Below are 13,350 nucleotides of genomic sequence, written 5' to 3'. Positions count from 1 at the left end.
GTATCCATCTCTGCTTATGTCTTCATGCATGCCCTTGTATATTTACCTAGCTGGGGTGGGTGGGGAAATTTGAAAAACATAGCAGATGTCTCTTCTTTTCCTCCATGTGAATAGTGTTAAGTATGGGCCATGTCCCATCATGCACTTGTTCTGCTGGTTGTGTTTAGAAGCTTAGGAACAGTGAAGTAAAAAAATTCAGATTCAGGTTTTGCTTTGGGTGTGGTTTAAGGCCAAGTGGCCTCGCCTCATCTTTCTAGATCCACACAGAAAACCTGGAGTACAAATAGCACTGTCTGTATGTACTCAAGTGCATTCTAACAAAACTGGGCTAGATAAAGAAATAGTTCTGCCAGAAACATTATACGTATTGTTTGATTGGTTTCATTCCCTCAAGAAAAAAGGAAATCGGTCCCCATGTTACCAAGGTACTGTGGAGGATTCAGTTAATAATGTGGGTTTGGAAAGTGCCTGGAAATCATTGTAAGGGCCAGTTGTGCTTTCTCTCTGGACCTCGACAGTGAAACAATAGCTGCCACTTGTTGCAATGATTGTAGATCAAAGGCAATCATGTAGTGACCATTTAAGTAGTTGGTTTGCACGATTACTGCAATACGATCGGTATTAGAAAACTCCTTAGGGATTTAGTTGTATCTAAATTGACAAACTGTGAATTAAGATATAACTGAGATGAAGACACACCTGGCCATAGCAGCTATCATAGCTACCTGTAGTGTGAGCATGGTGCATTGCCCCATCTTTTTATTTTATTTTATTCATTCATTATATTTATATCCCACCCATCTAGTTCCGGGGCACTGTTCTGGGCGTTGATGGTGCCCCTCCCATTTAGACATTGAGCCACTCCTAACACCTATCTAGTATCCAGGAGCAAATCTAGGTGAAAGAGAACATTTTAAATTGCAAATTATTTTGATAATCTAGGTCAAGGAGTGCATTAGGCACTCAGCTGCTTGGTGCAAATATTTAACAGCAGAGGTGACCAGATAGAATCCAGAGGCCACATGGAAGAGCTCCCAAGGTGTGGAATAGAAGACACTTGCTGTCATCCTGTGAAAGTGTCTGGACAGTCAGTAATGGAATGGTACTGAGTACTGGTGTGTGGGTGCGGGAGATATTTAAGAAACATTGGCCCAAATCCTGTTGAGTAGTTACACTGGAGGGAAAGTAATAGTAATAATTGTACAGTATTAGAACTGGATGGCATAAATTCCAGTGGCAAATTGCCAGTAATTGACAAGTCCTTGCTTGGTTTCCTCCATTTTGCTTCATTTGGCAGGGGTGGGGGGGCCTTAGTATGCAACCAGGGATCCAAGCAGGGATTCATTAATTAGCAGCAATTTGCTACTGTGAGTTACACCACTTCACTGCTGCCAGTATCAAAACACAGCAGAATTTTGCCCCCCCCCCCCAATAAGTACTGTAATAGAGATGGGATATTCAAATTTGTCTCCTGAGGCTGTCGTCGTTTGCGCTGTGCCCATTGCCGAAGTAGCCCATCCAGCACCCTCCCACCTCCCTGCGCTGCTGATCACTCAGCAGCTGAGCAGGGAGACTCATCATCCTGCCTTCTCACCAGTGTGGTCAGCAGCGCAGGGAGGCAGAGCAGCGCCAGTCGGGCTACTTCCACAATTGGTGCGGCACAAACGACAGGCATCACACATGCTGTACTGTGAACGGTAAGTGGAGAGCCCAAATTTTGGGGGGTGGGTCCGAAGGGCCCAGCCACCTGTGGTGGCCATACTCATATTCGTCTCTCCCAGGAGACGAATACAAATATCCCATCTCTAGTAAGTAACAGCGCCTTTATTGTAAAAGCAGGCAAGTAGTGCTACCTTTACAATGAATTTGGTGCACTATTCTGCCAAGTACTTATACTTACTTCCTCTGATGGTGTTGCTGTAAACTAAAAATAGGTGTGGTAACCTGGGGGTGAGTAACTAAAGCATATAGGGAAAAAAATAAAAGACAAAAACCAGATAGAATCCAGAGGCCACATGGAGGAGGCTTTTGTCTTTTATACTTTTTTGTTTTCCTTTTGTTTTTGCCTGATATGCTTGCACAGACTAATACAGCTACCTATTCTAATAAAGCATATAGGTTTATTGAGTTTATTGGCACACACAGCATTACAGGTAGCAACTTCAGTGGGAGTGTGAATTCATGTTTGCTCCATTCCTGGAGGCTATTCTTGTCCTTCAAGCCTTTAATATCAAAATAGGGTGGTTTTAATGGAATAGAGGAGTTCAGCAATTTTGAAATGTATTAATCCCTTTTCATTAAAGCAATAAAGATAGGAATTGGCAGTTACCTGTTGCAGCTCTGAACTGCAGTGTGTGTGTATGTGTTCTCTTTTGTTACAATGCAGAAACACTTTATCAACTAAAATCGTTTTATTAAAATATATGCCATACAGAAACACTCCTGAAACTTCATAAGCTTCCCAGTGGGAGGTAATAACACCGTGCAGTTCTGCAGCTGCATTCAAAGGTCACTCGAGGGCAATACTTCCCAATATTTATGCAGAATGCATGGGAAGAAACACTGCATGTAATTATTATGAATACAACAGACCGTGCCCAATACTCGTAGTCAAGGTCTTGAAAAATATGTTGCTAATGACTGAGAGGTAAATTATGTTCCCTCGACTCAGTTTAACATTCTTCTTCTTCAATGAATCAGCAATTTTATATTTGCAATAAAGTACTTGCAATCTATTGCTAGAACAGTTAACAAGCAGTTTGTTCGAATAAACTGTCTGTGACTTCACTGTCAACCAGGAGGCCTATCATTAGCTCCTGAAAACCACTGATTTGTGGTGATTATTTCTTAAGTAGCATAAGCTGATACTTTTCTTCAGTGACTCGAAAGGTATTCAAGCAATTTCCATCACAAATCATGATTTGCCCATGCAGAACTAACATCTAGGTGTAGCCTTGTACCATCCAAAGTAATGACAAATATAATATAAGGTAATCTTAGAACTGCAGAGCTGGAATGGACCCTATGGACCATCGAGTCCAGCCCCTATCAGGGAGGCACAGTGGGGAATCAAACTCCCAACCTCTGCAGCCAGTGCTTAAACCACTGAGCTGTCCAGCAGTTCCAAAGAAAATTGTGCTCACATGCTCACAGCCCATTTCCCTCATCAAATAGTACAAACCTCTTTTATTAAAAAAACTATACTATGTAGGGAAGGATGTCAGAAGCATTGGCACACTGCTGTCTTGTTGCAAGCAGAGATGTCTTGTTTCCTATCAGAGATGGGAAAAATACTTTTTTGGGATTATAACATCCAGAATACCCCCCAGTTAGTGAATATGTGATCCAAAAAAGTTAATTTTCCAATCCTTAATCTATATGCAGTTTGAACTTGCCATAGGAAAAAGGCAAGGAACAAGAAGGTGTTGGAGGTAGAATAGAAGACAGAGTTGAAATTGGCTATACATATACCATATTTTTCTGTCTATAAGATGATACTTTTCTTTAAAACATTTAATTTAGAGTCATCTTATACACGGAAGGAAGGAGGGGGGAGAGATCAAAGCACTTGGATCCCTGCTTTTCCCCTCCACTTTCTTCCAAAGAAAGTGGAGGGGGAAAGCAAGAATCACTTTGATGAATTGTTTTGATGATTCCTGTTCTCCCCCTCCACTTTCTTTGGAAGAAAGTGGAGGGAGAAAGCTCTTTCCTCACAAGAAAATGAAGAGGAAAGGCAGGGATCAAAGCACTTTGATTTCTGCCTTCCCCCTCCACTTTCTTGTGAAGAAAGAAATTCTGGGTTAGAAAAGTGGGGAGGGGGTGTATTATACACGGAAAAATATGGCTTAGTGCCCATCAATTGGGTGGAGTATGCACATGGGGATCGATAGCCCATTTTTCTGATGATGGAAATTAGAAACTACATGCCTGCTGATCTTTAAGCATAAGTAGAATAAGAAATAAGATTTCGTACATTGCATTGGCTGCCCATCATTGCCAACTTCCAGGTGTGGCACCAGTCCCCATGTGGGACTTAATCTGTGAACCTGAAACCTCTGGATCATGTAGGAATCATATCCTGACTTATGTTGGACTGCGGCCCTTGTCCAAGCCAGTATAACACTGCAAAGGAATAGAGAGTACAACAGTGAACAAAGATAATGTAAGAGACTGAATTGCTGTGTAGAAGGCAAGAAACCAATACACTACTAATCAGAAAGCCTGGTAGAAGTCCATTGTGTTTAAAAAAATCTGACTTTTGAAGGAAGTCTTACATTGCTTTCAACAAACCTAAAATACCTGGCTTTAGGATTATGGACTTCAAGAATAGTGGGTTTGATTTGTTTTGATTCAACTCAAGCTCTGTTGTTGTTCTTTAGAAACAGGACACTGAAAACATCTCCTATTCTTTCTGTCAGCAGCAAAAATGGAGCACATTTTGCTGCTGTAACCATCACCCAAGAGAACAAATTCTTCCTTAGTGTTGCAAGGAACATAGTGTTATCATATGGCAGAGAAGAACTAGGTTGGTGGTCTCAGCTTCAAAATAGTATCTATCAAGTTCTCTGTGGTACGCCTTTAGGAAGGGCAAGGGAGCTGCTGCCTGTTCAAAGGTAGTGGCTGAAGAAGGAGAAGAAAAATAAAGCAGAAATACTAGAGGTGAAACCAGAAAACCCAACATAGAAAAATTCGCAGAAAGCATAAGAATGATAGCATAAGACTAAAAGAAGATTACTGAAGAATGAGAGGAAGTTTAATTGAAGTAATAGAACTTGAGACAGAAAACAGGAAAGAGAAATAATAATGGGTCTTGTCTATCATGGTGAAAAGAATGATCATTTAGGAAACAATATGGACATTTTTAAGGGCTATCTCGTTCAACTAGATAATGGGTGGAACATTCCTTGAAACTTAAAGAAGCATATAAATGTGTAGCCTGAACTTTCATATATGTTGTTTTAATATGTATCTTTATATTCCCCCCCCCCCCTTTCTTTTCGTAGAGCCATTGGCTATATTATGTCTACATTATTCTATCCGATTATCACCTTCATTCTTATTGCAGTCTGCATTTCTTACTGGGCAGTGACAGCTGTGTATCCTTCTCTGAGTGCAAAGAAATGTGGGGGCAGAGCCTTTTGTCGTTTTCAGTTCAGTACTTGAATCAGAATGCAGGTAAAATGCCCTACTGCAGTGGTTCCCAATCTTAGGTAACCAAGGTAACTGCAGCTCCTACAAACCCCAGCCAGCACAGCTAGTGGTGAATGCTTCTGGGGGTGGCAGCCCAAGAACGCCTGGGTTGCCCAAGGTTTGGGACCACTGCCTTATTACTTTCAAAAAGAAGGTGCCTCCTGTATAATATCACACCTCTGGTTGGTCCAAGCTACACTGCTCTTTTTTGAGCCTGATGGTTTTGCCCATTTCAGGAGACTGGTATGATCTCTGGCTCATGGAAGCTGGATGCACTGAGTGATTCCATAAAATTCACTGTGCTTGAATAACTCTCATGTTCTAGCAGTACTCTTCATAGCTCTGATGTTTGGATAGCTCACAAGATATATATACATTCAGTTACACTGCATAGTCTTTCCTAAGTCTCCCATTGCATGCCTGACAAGCGCTGATCATCTTTTTTCAATAGCAAATGCTGGGCGAAAGCCATAGAGGAAATCCTAGCTTTGAATTGTTGAGATGTATAAAAGGCTTTCAAATAAAAGCATCATGTAAAGATTAACGCTAGTAGCTTTTTCCCCTCATCAAACAACCCACTTGGAAAGGTATTTTTTTTATTTTTTCGTATTTGTTCAGTACATTTTCCTTGGTGTCCATATATGAGGTCACTAAATCATACTGTTCCTTCTTTTGTGCTTTCTCAGAGGTTACCCCCTTGGCTGACATTGTTATTAAACAAAAGAGTGGCAATATTATACTATCCTGGTGAAATGTTTGGAGACACTGCAAATCGGATTGTAGAAAGTCCATGAAGACCATGGTGTCATATCTGCAGCATAAGTGCTACAGAAGAAAAGGCAAAGATTAGATTTATTATCTGGGGTGGTTTTTCTGTTAGTGCAAAATGTCATTTACTGTAGCTCTAGGTCTGGAAAGAAGCCTATGATTCTGTTTCCTTCTTAACCTAATTAAATCAAGCTTCCTGGCTACATCAGGGGAACCTGTATACAAAGTCATGGCTAATCAAAGCCTGTGCAAATATGCAAATCTGACCTGTTATCCAGAGGTAAGCATGCATATTTTTTTCTCATAAAGTTCTCTGCAAATTCTAGCTTTTCATTAAGAGCCTACTGTATTGTTTTAGACCACTGGTTTCCATCTTTGGTTCCCAAGATTTTCTTGGACTAGATCTCCCAGAGACAATCACCATTTGCTGTGATGGCCAGGATTTCTGGGAGCTGTAGTCCGAGAACATATAGGGACCCAAGGTTAGGAACCACAGTTTTAGAGCAATGCCTCCCTGTTCCCGCTAATATGAATAAATTATTCACATATGAATAAATATATCTGTTTTAGTTATTAACTTTTAAGGGTGCAGACTTACCTGGGAATAAGCCCATTGGACTCACTGGGGTTTACCTCTGAGTAGACATTTCTAGGATTGCAGTGCTAGTCATTTTAGTAGCACTGTTAGAAACATTCTGAAGCACGGATATCTTATGCCCATGGGTTGTCAGAGATGGCTGCCTGTGTTTAAGATTATTTAGGACTAGTATTGATAAATTTGTGATCTGTCAGATGTTACACATGCTAGCTGCCATAGCCAGTGGTGACACAGAATGACAGCTGTAGTCCAGCATCAACATCTAGAAGGCCATATATTGCCCACTGCAATTCAAGAGTATGCCACATGAATCAACTGTCCATTGATACTTTCCAATGGCCCAAATCCTCTTTTGTGTCCAAGTGAAGGGAAATCTCCCTAGACATTATTTGTTGCAATTTTAGTCACATGACCTGGCATGCAACAGATAATATGAATCAGGATTTTAAAACAACAACTTTAAAACAATTTGAGTCTAAGGATTATGTCTTTTGTATATCTGCGCAACAGGAATTCAGCTAATGGGTTTAAAATTTAGACCTGCATTAAACCAGTATTTATATATCTCATGTTGATAATGTCTTCTCTTGTCAATAACAGACTTTCAACACCACCAATGTGACCAAGCTGTGTCCAGGGGCCCAGTGCACTTTTGCTTTCTATGGAGGAGAAAGCTTGTACCACAGATACATCTTGGTCTTTCAAATATTCAATGTTTTTGTCTTTCTCTGGTTGGTAAATTTTGCAATTGCACTGGGTCAGTGTACCCTTGCTGGTGCCTTTGCCTCTTACTACTGGGCCTTCAGAAAACCTGCTGACATTCCATCGTGCCCACTATTTGCTTCGTTTGGACGAGCAATACGGTAATTATCTCAAAATTTTGGCAGGTTTCAGCTCTTAGAAACACATCCAACCTGCTAGGGACAAAGAGGTTTATAGTTAATAGGGTTGTGAAGTTTGCAGAATTCAACAAAACCACGATTTTAAAATACCTCTCCTAGATTCTCTCAGCATGGCTTGTGGCTATACTGGATGGGGAGAGCTATGATCCCATTAAGGAACTCATCCAGTCTCTCAAAATTCAATGTGTTCAGTTGTTATGAAGTCTCTCAGTTATAAAGCACTTTGCTACTTTATACTGGGTATTTTAAGTGACATTCCAATTTACCCTTAGTTTTTAGTGATAGGTTATAAATTAACATAAGCATTTTCAAAATACTTTCTATGCATAATCAATAAACCAGTACAAAGATTACTCAATAGCCGTGGAGGAGGCTGCATTTTGCAGTGCTTGTATATACATGTGCACCCAGGAACTGCGGTCAGCCATGCTACTCATTTTTATCAGAACCATACCTTTTTTCTAGCAACATTCCTTTTACTGATCAATTCATTTTCTCTCCTAGATACCATACAGGGTCCCTAGCATTTGGCTCCTTAATTCTTGCAATAGTCCAGCTAATTCGGGTAATCCTGGAATACCTGGATCATAAACTTAAAGGTAAGGGCCATGACATTGTATGTTTTCTCTTTCCATTTAAGAAATGTTTTGCTCTTAAACACACGGTGACTGCCCAGGGTGGGGGGTGACTGGGTAGGTCTTGACCATAAGATCTGTGGACTCAATATGCTCATTCCTCCTGAAATGCATCTTTATTAGAGTAGTAGAACAGTGTGCCTTGTACCTCCCACCCCAGCCGTCCACAGGGGGGGCTTAGTTGCCCCCGCTGTTCCCAGTGGTGCCTTCCACCACCACTCACTGTCCCCAGTTGGACCTCAGTTCCTCTCAATGGTCCTCGAGAGTGCCCACACGGGGCTCAGGTTCCATTCACAGCACAGCCCCAGCCAGCTAACATCCTTTAGAGAGGGCTGATAATACCAGGCCAATGAAGATTCCCAAGCTCCAGTAGCTCATCCTGTCCCCAGAGGGTCTGCTGCATCTGCTAGTTGTGCCTCTTCTCCTGCTAGCACCTCTTCTTGGTTGTGATGGTCTGGTGGGGTCAGGACTCAGCCAGTCATCTGTATCATCATTCTGGGTAGAACTCAAATGGGACAACAACTGGGGCTCCTCTGCCACATCCTGTACTTGGGGCAAAGCTGATTTGCCCATCCATGATTCTTGGAGGAGCAGCAACAGAGGATAAGAGAGGGCTTCTTAATGGCCTTTGCCCTGTCCTCTGCCTCCATGTCCATCAAAGGTCATGAGCCTTCACCCTCATCCTCCCCCTTTAAACCTGGCTCCTGCCCCTGCTTCAGCCCCAGCCTCTAGGTGTGGCACATCCACCTTTGGACTCTCACTACTCCTGTCTTCTGAAGCTACCCCGCTGTTTGACACAGTCCACCAAGATGTGTGGGGGGCCCAAGATGGATGGCCCTCTGCGGACAGCCAGAGCATTCACCCCCACACGCACATCTGTCATCTGGGAACCATATATTGGGACCATACCAATCAGCATGATTTGAAACAAATGTTTAGAACTACTTTTTATTTAAAAAGAAAAGGAAACAGAACAAAACAAAATTAAACAGAGGTATGGTGTAGTACAGGAGGTCTTGGCAGCATCATTAGTTCAGAATTTTAAGTTCTGACCAGTGGAGAAATTCAGTGGTTAATTCTTACACTGTTGTGCAGCAAAAATTAGACAAGTTACTTTTTTTGGACTATTAGCACTTAGCATTGGGGTTCTGGACAGTGTAGTCAAAAACACCATTTCCCTTTTATGGTGTATGACTAATATACAAGTAAATTAGCACTATATATTGCACAGGTTTGTTGCAAACTAGCAACAAGCCTGTTAGTCATTTAAACTGTGTAAAAGCAGTTATGCATAGAAAATCTAAACTAGTTGTGAGTAGAAGACAGTATTTTAATGTTTTCTCACCATTCTTTAAAAAAATGTTTTTTTCTTGCGGGGTGAGCAGGCTCACAGAATGCCTTTGCGAAATTCCTTCTTTGCTGCCTCAAATGCTGTTTTTGGTGCTTGGAGAAATTCCTTAAATTTATCAACAGAAATGCCTACATCATGGTAAGTATTTTCTCTTTCCTTTTCTAATGTGCTGTTATGTAATAGCGAAAGAACAGTTACCAGCATACTGAGCACAGCCCCCGAAAGCTTATTTTGAATTATAATTTATTTCCTGCAGCTCTGGGATGAAATCTTTGATGAGATTCTTTACTCTTGCTTGAAAAGAAATTGAGTGCTTTCACATGGTTAAAACTGGTCTTTAAAAAATTTCAGCAAGCATGGATGATCAGATGGTGGATAGCACTGCTTATCTCCTACAGGCAACAGTAAATCTATCCATTTACTGCTTCATGAAACTAAAAATGGGAACCCTTCTAAGATGACAAATTGGCTGACTTTTAAATCAAAAGGGAGAATAAAATGTACGAAGTAATAAACAAAATGCCTTATGAAAAATAAGGTGCCTTACCTTTGAGTTTGTTGGTTTGCTAACTAAAAAACATGTTAACACATTAGTGCCACTTGAGTTAAATGTACAGTGGTGCCTCGCTTAGCGGGGCCCCCGTTTAACGACGAATCCACATAGCGATGAAGATTTTGCGATCGCTTTTGTGATCGCATTGCGATGTTCCCCATACACCCCATTTTCGCGCAGCTGATCGGCGGGGCTTCGGGATGATGGGGGAAAGTGCTTCCCCCCATCATTCCGAAGCCCCGCCAATCAGCTGGGCGAAAATGCGGGGTTCGGGATGATGGGGGGAGTGCTTTCCCCCATCATCCTGAAGCCCTGCCGATCAGCTGGGCGAAAATGCCGGTAGGGGCTTTGGGAGGACCGTGGGAGCCCTCCCCCGCGGTCCTCCCAAAGGCCCCATTTTCCCCCAGCTGATCGGCGGGGGCTTTGGAAGGACCACGGGGAGCCCTCCCCCGCGGTCCTCCCAAAGCCCCAGCCGGCATTTTCGCCCACCTGATCGGCGGGGCTTCGGGATGATGGGGAGAAGGGCTTCCCCCATCATCCCGAAGCCCCGCCGATCAGCTGGGCAAAAATGCCAGCGGGGGCTTTGGGAGGACGGGAGGAAGTGCTCCCCCGCAGTCCTCCCAAAGGCTCCATTTTCACACAGCTGATCGGTGGTTCCAAAATGGCCACCCGCTGTGTTGCCTCGCTTTAGAGGCATCGAAAATGGCTGCCCCTATGGAGGATTTTTGCATAAGGTGAGTTTTTAAGCCCATAGGAACGCATTAAATGTGTTTTAATGCATTCCTATGGGCTTTTTTGTTTCACATAGCGACGAATCTGGATAGCGACAATTTTTCCAGAACGGATTATCATCGCTATGTGGGGCACCACTGTAATCAGAATTGATAATAAGTAGGATGTACTCTTACAGCACAGTGGGAGTTGTGAGGTTGCTGCAGAGCTTGGAAGAGTTATTTTTTTAAAGATTAAAACCCCTAGAATCCTCCATCCAATGTAGGCATTTGGTGTGTGGGGTATGTCTCTGATTGCAATCTGATCCCAAATCAAACATATTGGCCACAATCCTACTGCTGGCAGAATTCAGATAGTGTAACTTTTGGCAATGAATTGCAGCAAGTTATAATGTCAATGTAGACATTTTATCTGTTTCATTCAGAGTCACCCAGCTCAGCATTATGCAAGAAATAATGTCTACATTGATCTTGTAACTGCTGCCAATTTGTCACCAAATGTTGCATGGTTTAACTTAACACTGACAATAAGATTTTGGCCAATGTGAGCATTCGTCTGACCTCTTTGTCCTACATAATCAGGACATGTAACAGAGTAATGATGATACAATATGATAAAATGAGATTAAATCTACAATCATAAGTACAATGTCTGGAGAGTCAATGCCAATGAATTTGTTCATTTTGGTATATACTTGTTTTTAATGTGCATACAATTACATTGTAAAATGTGAAAGAAAATACTACGTACAGAATGAATTAAAATTATCTTCACACTTCTACAAACTTGTTTCTCAAAGGGGGATCAAAACAAAAGATGTAATAGCTCTTTTATCCAACGTCTTCAATGAGTTTCCAAGGGAAGGAATTTATTTATTTTTAATTGTAAAACAGTTGCCAAAAAATAAAAAGCACCCTCCTCTGTATTTGCCTTTGCTATTCAGTGGGTACCTTGAACATTACCCAGAAGATTTTTTTAAAAAAAAACTGAGATAAAAAAAATTTGTTTTTCTGGCTTGATTAAACCATAATTATGTGTCATCAAGTCAATTCTGACTTATGGCAGCCTTTCAGTAGTTTTGTAGATATAAAGCACTGAGAAGTGATTTGCCAGTTTGTATTGCCAGCAGTGTTTTGGGACTGTCCAGTCTTCCCAAAACTGCACAGGTTACAGGCATGCCACTCTATCAGCCTCACATACTGATTCATTTCCACCAGCAGCTCTCCTTGGAGTAACAGTGAGGATTCAGGCTTCTATAATCAGGTGCTGAGCAAAGTCACTACTGAGCAAAATCACAATTCACATCTCGCAGAATGCAGTTTCCATAGCCAGACTCTGGAAATTATATTCTCAAAACCCTAAACATTTCCCCTCTCTCTTCCAAGAACCCACCCTAGATCACAGGTAATAGCCATGATTTCTCTGCTCATCAAACAGTGGCCCCAGGAGGAAAGGCAGGACAGATAAATCTTTATTTATCACCATGTAGATTTCATTAAAGAAGTTTAGCCTTAAGGTTATTAAGATTGTAAATGTCAATAGGTGGAACAAATTATTTCTGAAAGCATTTTTATGGAGACCTGTTTACCCCTCCCCCATATCTGAAGTCAAATATAAATGTATTTATTTTAAATTATCATATCACTTCACCTTCCCACAATTATACTGGCTGTTCAGAGGTCATCTTGAACATGCAGGTGGCCCAGATTCTTAATTTATCTTGGCTCCTTTGCAGAAAACTGGATTTTTCAGCCTTTTGCAGGTTTAGCTTACTGGGAGATGTACTTGTAAGAGGCCTGTGTGATTATAGGCAGAAAGAAGAGTTTTATAAACAAGTACAGGATAGCTGGAGGTGGAATTTTTTTTTTTTTGTCCATAGACAAAGGTAAAGAACAACTAGCATCTTTGTGTCTTCTCATTCTACATATAGGCCTGGTGCACAAAGCAAGTTACTTTTATATTGGGCTTTCACAGGTTAACAGTTGTTAATATTTTTTAGATCGCGATATATGGTAAAAACTTCTGCACGTCAGCAAGGGAAGCTTTCTTTCTGCTTATGAGAAATGTGGTGAGGTAAGAGAGTGTTTGTTTTATAATCTGTAGGACACCTGCCATTAATTGTGCAGTTGACTCTGCTGCTACTGCAATTGGTTACACAACTAATCAAACATGCCGACTGCCTGGGCGTGATACCACCCCCAAAGACTTTCACAGCTGTAACTTTATGCTATGCTAAATGCAGTAGGATTTCAGCCAACAGCTTGCTCACTCTTTCCTACTTAGAGCTTGGAAAAATTTAGTTTTGGACAATTCTCAGAACATCTTCACTGCTGTGGACAATGACCATATGAAAAGTATAAATGAAGTGAAAATTTAAAAGTTACGATTCAAAAATATAACAATTCCACATGCTGCCTCCACTCCCCTGGTTGAGCATTCTTAACTATGTGGATATTCCCTGCATTCAAAGACCTGCTCACCTTATGGCACTGGTTTTCCATTTACAGGAGAATTTGTACTTCACATTCTTAGCTCGCTGAATACATATACATTAATATTCTTAAGTTTTCCTAAACAACAAATTACAAAGTACCAAAAGAAGGTATCAAAATACTCACTAT

At 41.3% G+C, this 13,350-nt stretch overlaps 1 protein-coding gene across 2 annotated transcripts in view; it reads left to right on the top strand.

Moving 5' to 3' along the window:
- Positions 1-13,350, top strand: part of SLC44A5 (solute carrier family 44 member 5) — a 253,809-nt gene that overhangs the window by 223,290 nt on the left and 17,169 nt on the right. For both annotated transcript variants that reach the window (XM_072997807.2, XM_072997808.2), the window contains exons 13-18: positions 5,004-5,096; positions 6,151-6,238; positions 7,157-7,419; positions 7,963-8,057; positions 9,479-9,582; positions 12,729-12,802. In XM_072997807.2, the coding sequence (XP_072853908.1) occupies positions 5,004-5,096; positions 6,151-6,238; positions 7,157-7,419; positions 7,963-8,057; positions 9,479-9,582; positions 12,729-12,802 (717 nt within the window). The remainder of the gene's footprint in view (positions 1-5,003; positions 5,097-6,150; positions 6,239-7,156; positions 7,420-7,962; positions 8,058-9,478; positions 9,583-12,728; positions 12,803-13,350) is intronic.

This window comes from Pogona vitticeps, chromosome 4 (assembly GCF_051106095.1).
Source record: "Pogona vitticeps strain Pit_001003342236 chromosome 4, PviZW2.1, whole genome shotgun sequence".
NCBI lineage: Eukaryota > Metazoa > Chordata > Lepidosauria > Squamata > Agamidae > Pogona > Pogona vitticeps.
This window is presented reverse-complemented; position numbering and strand designations above follow the sequence as displayed.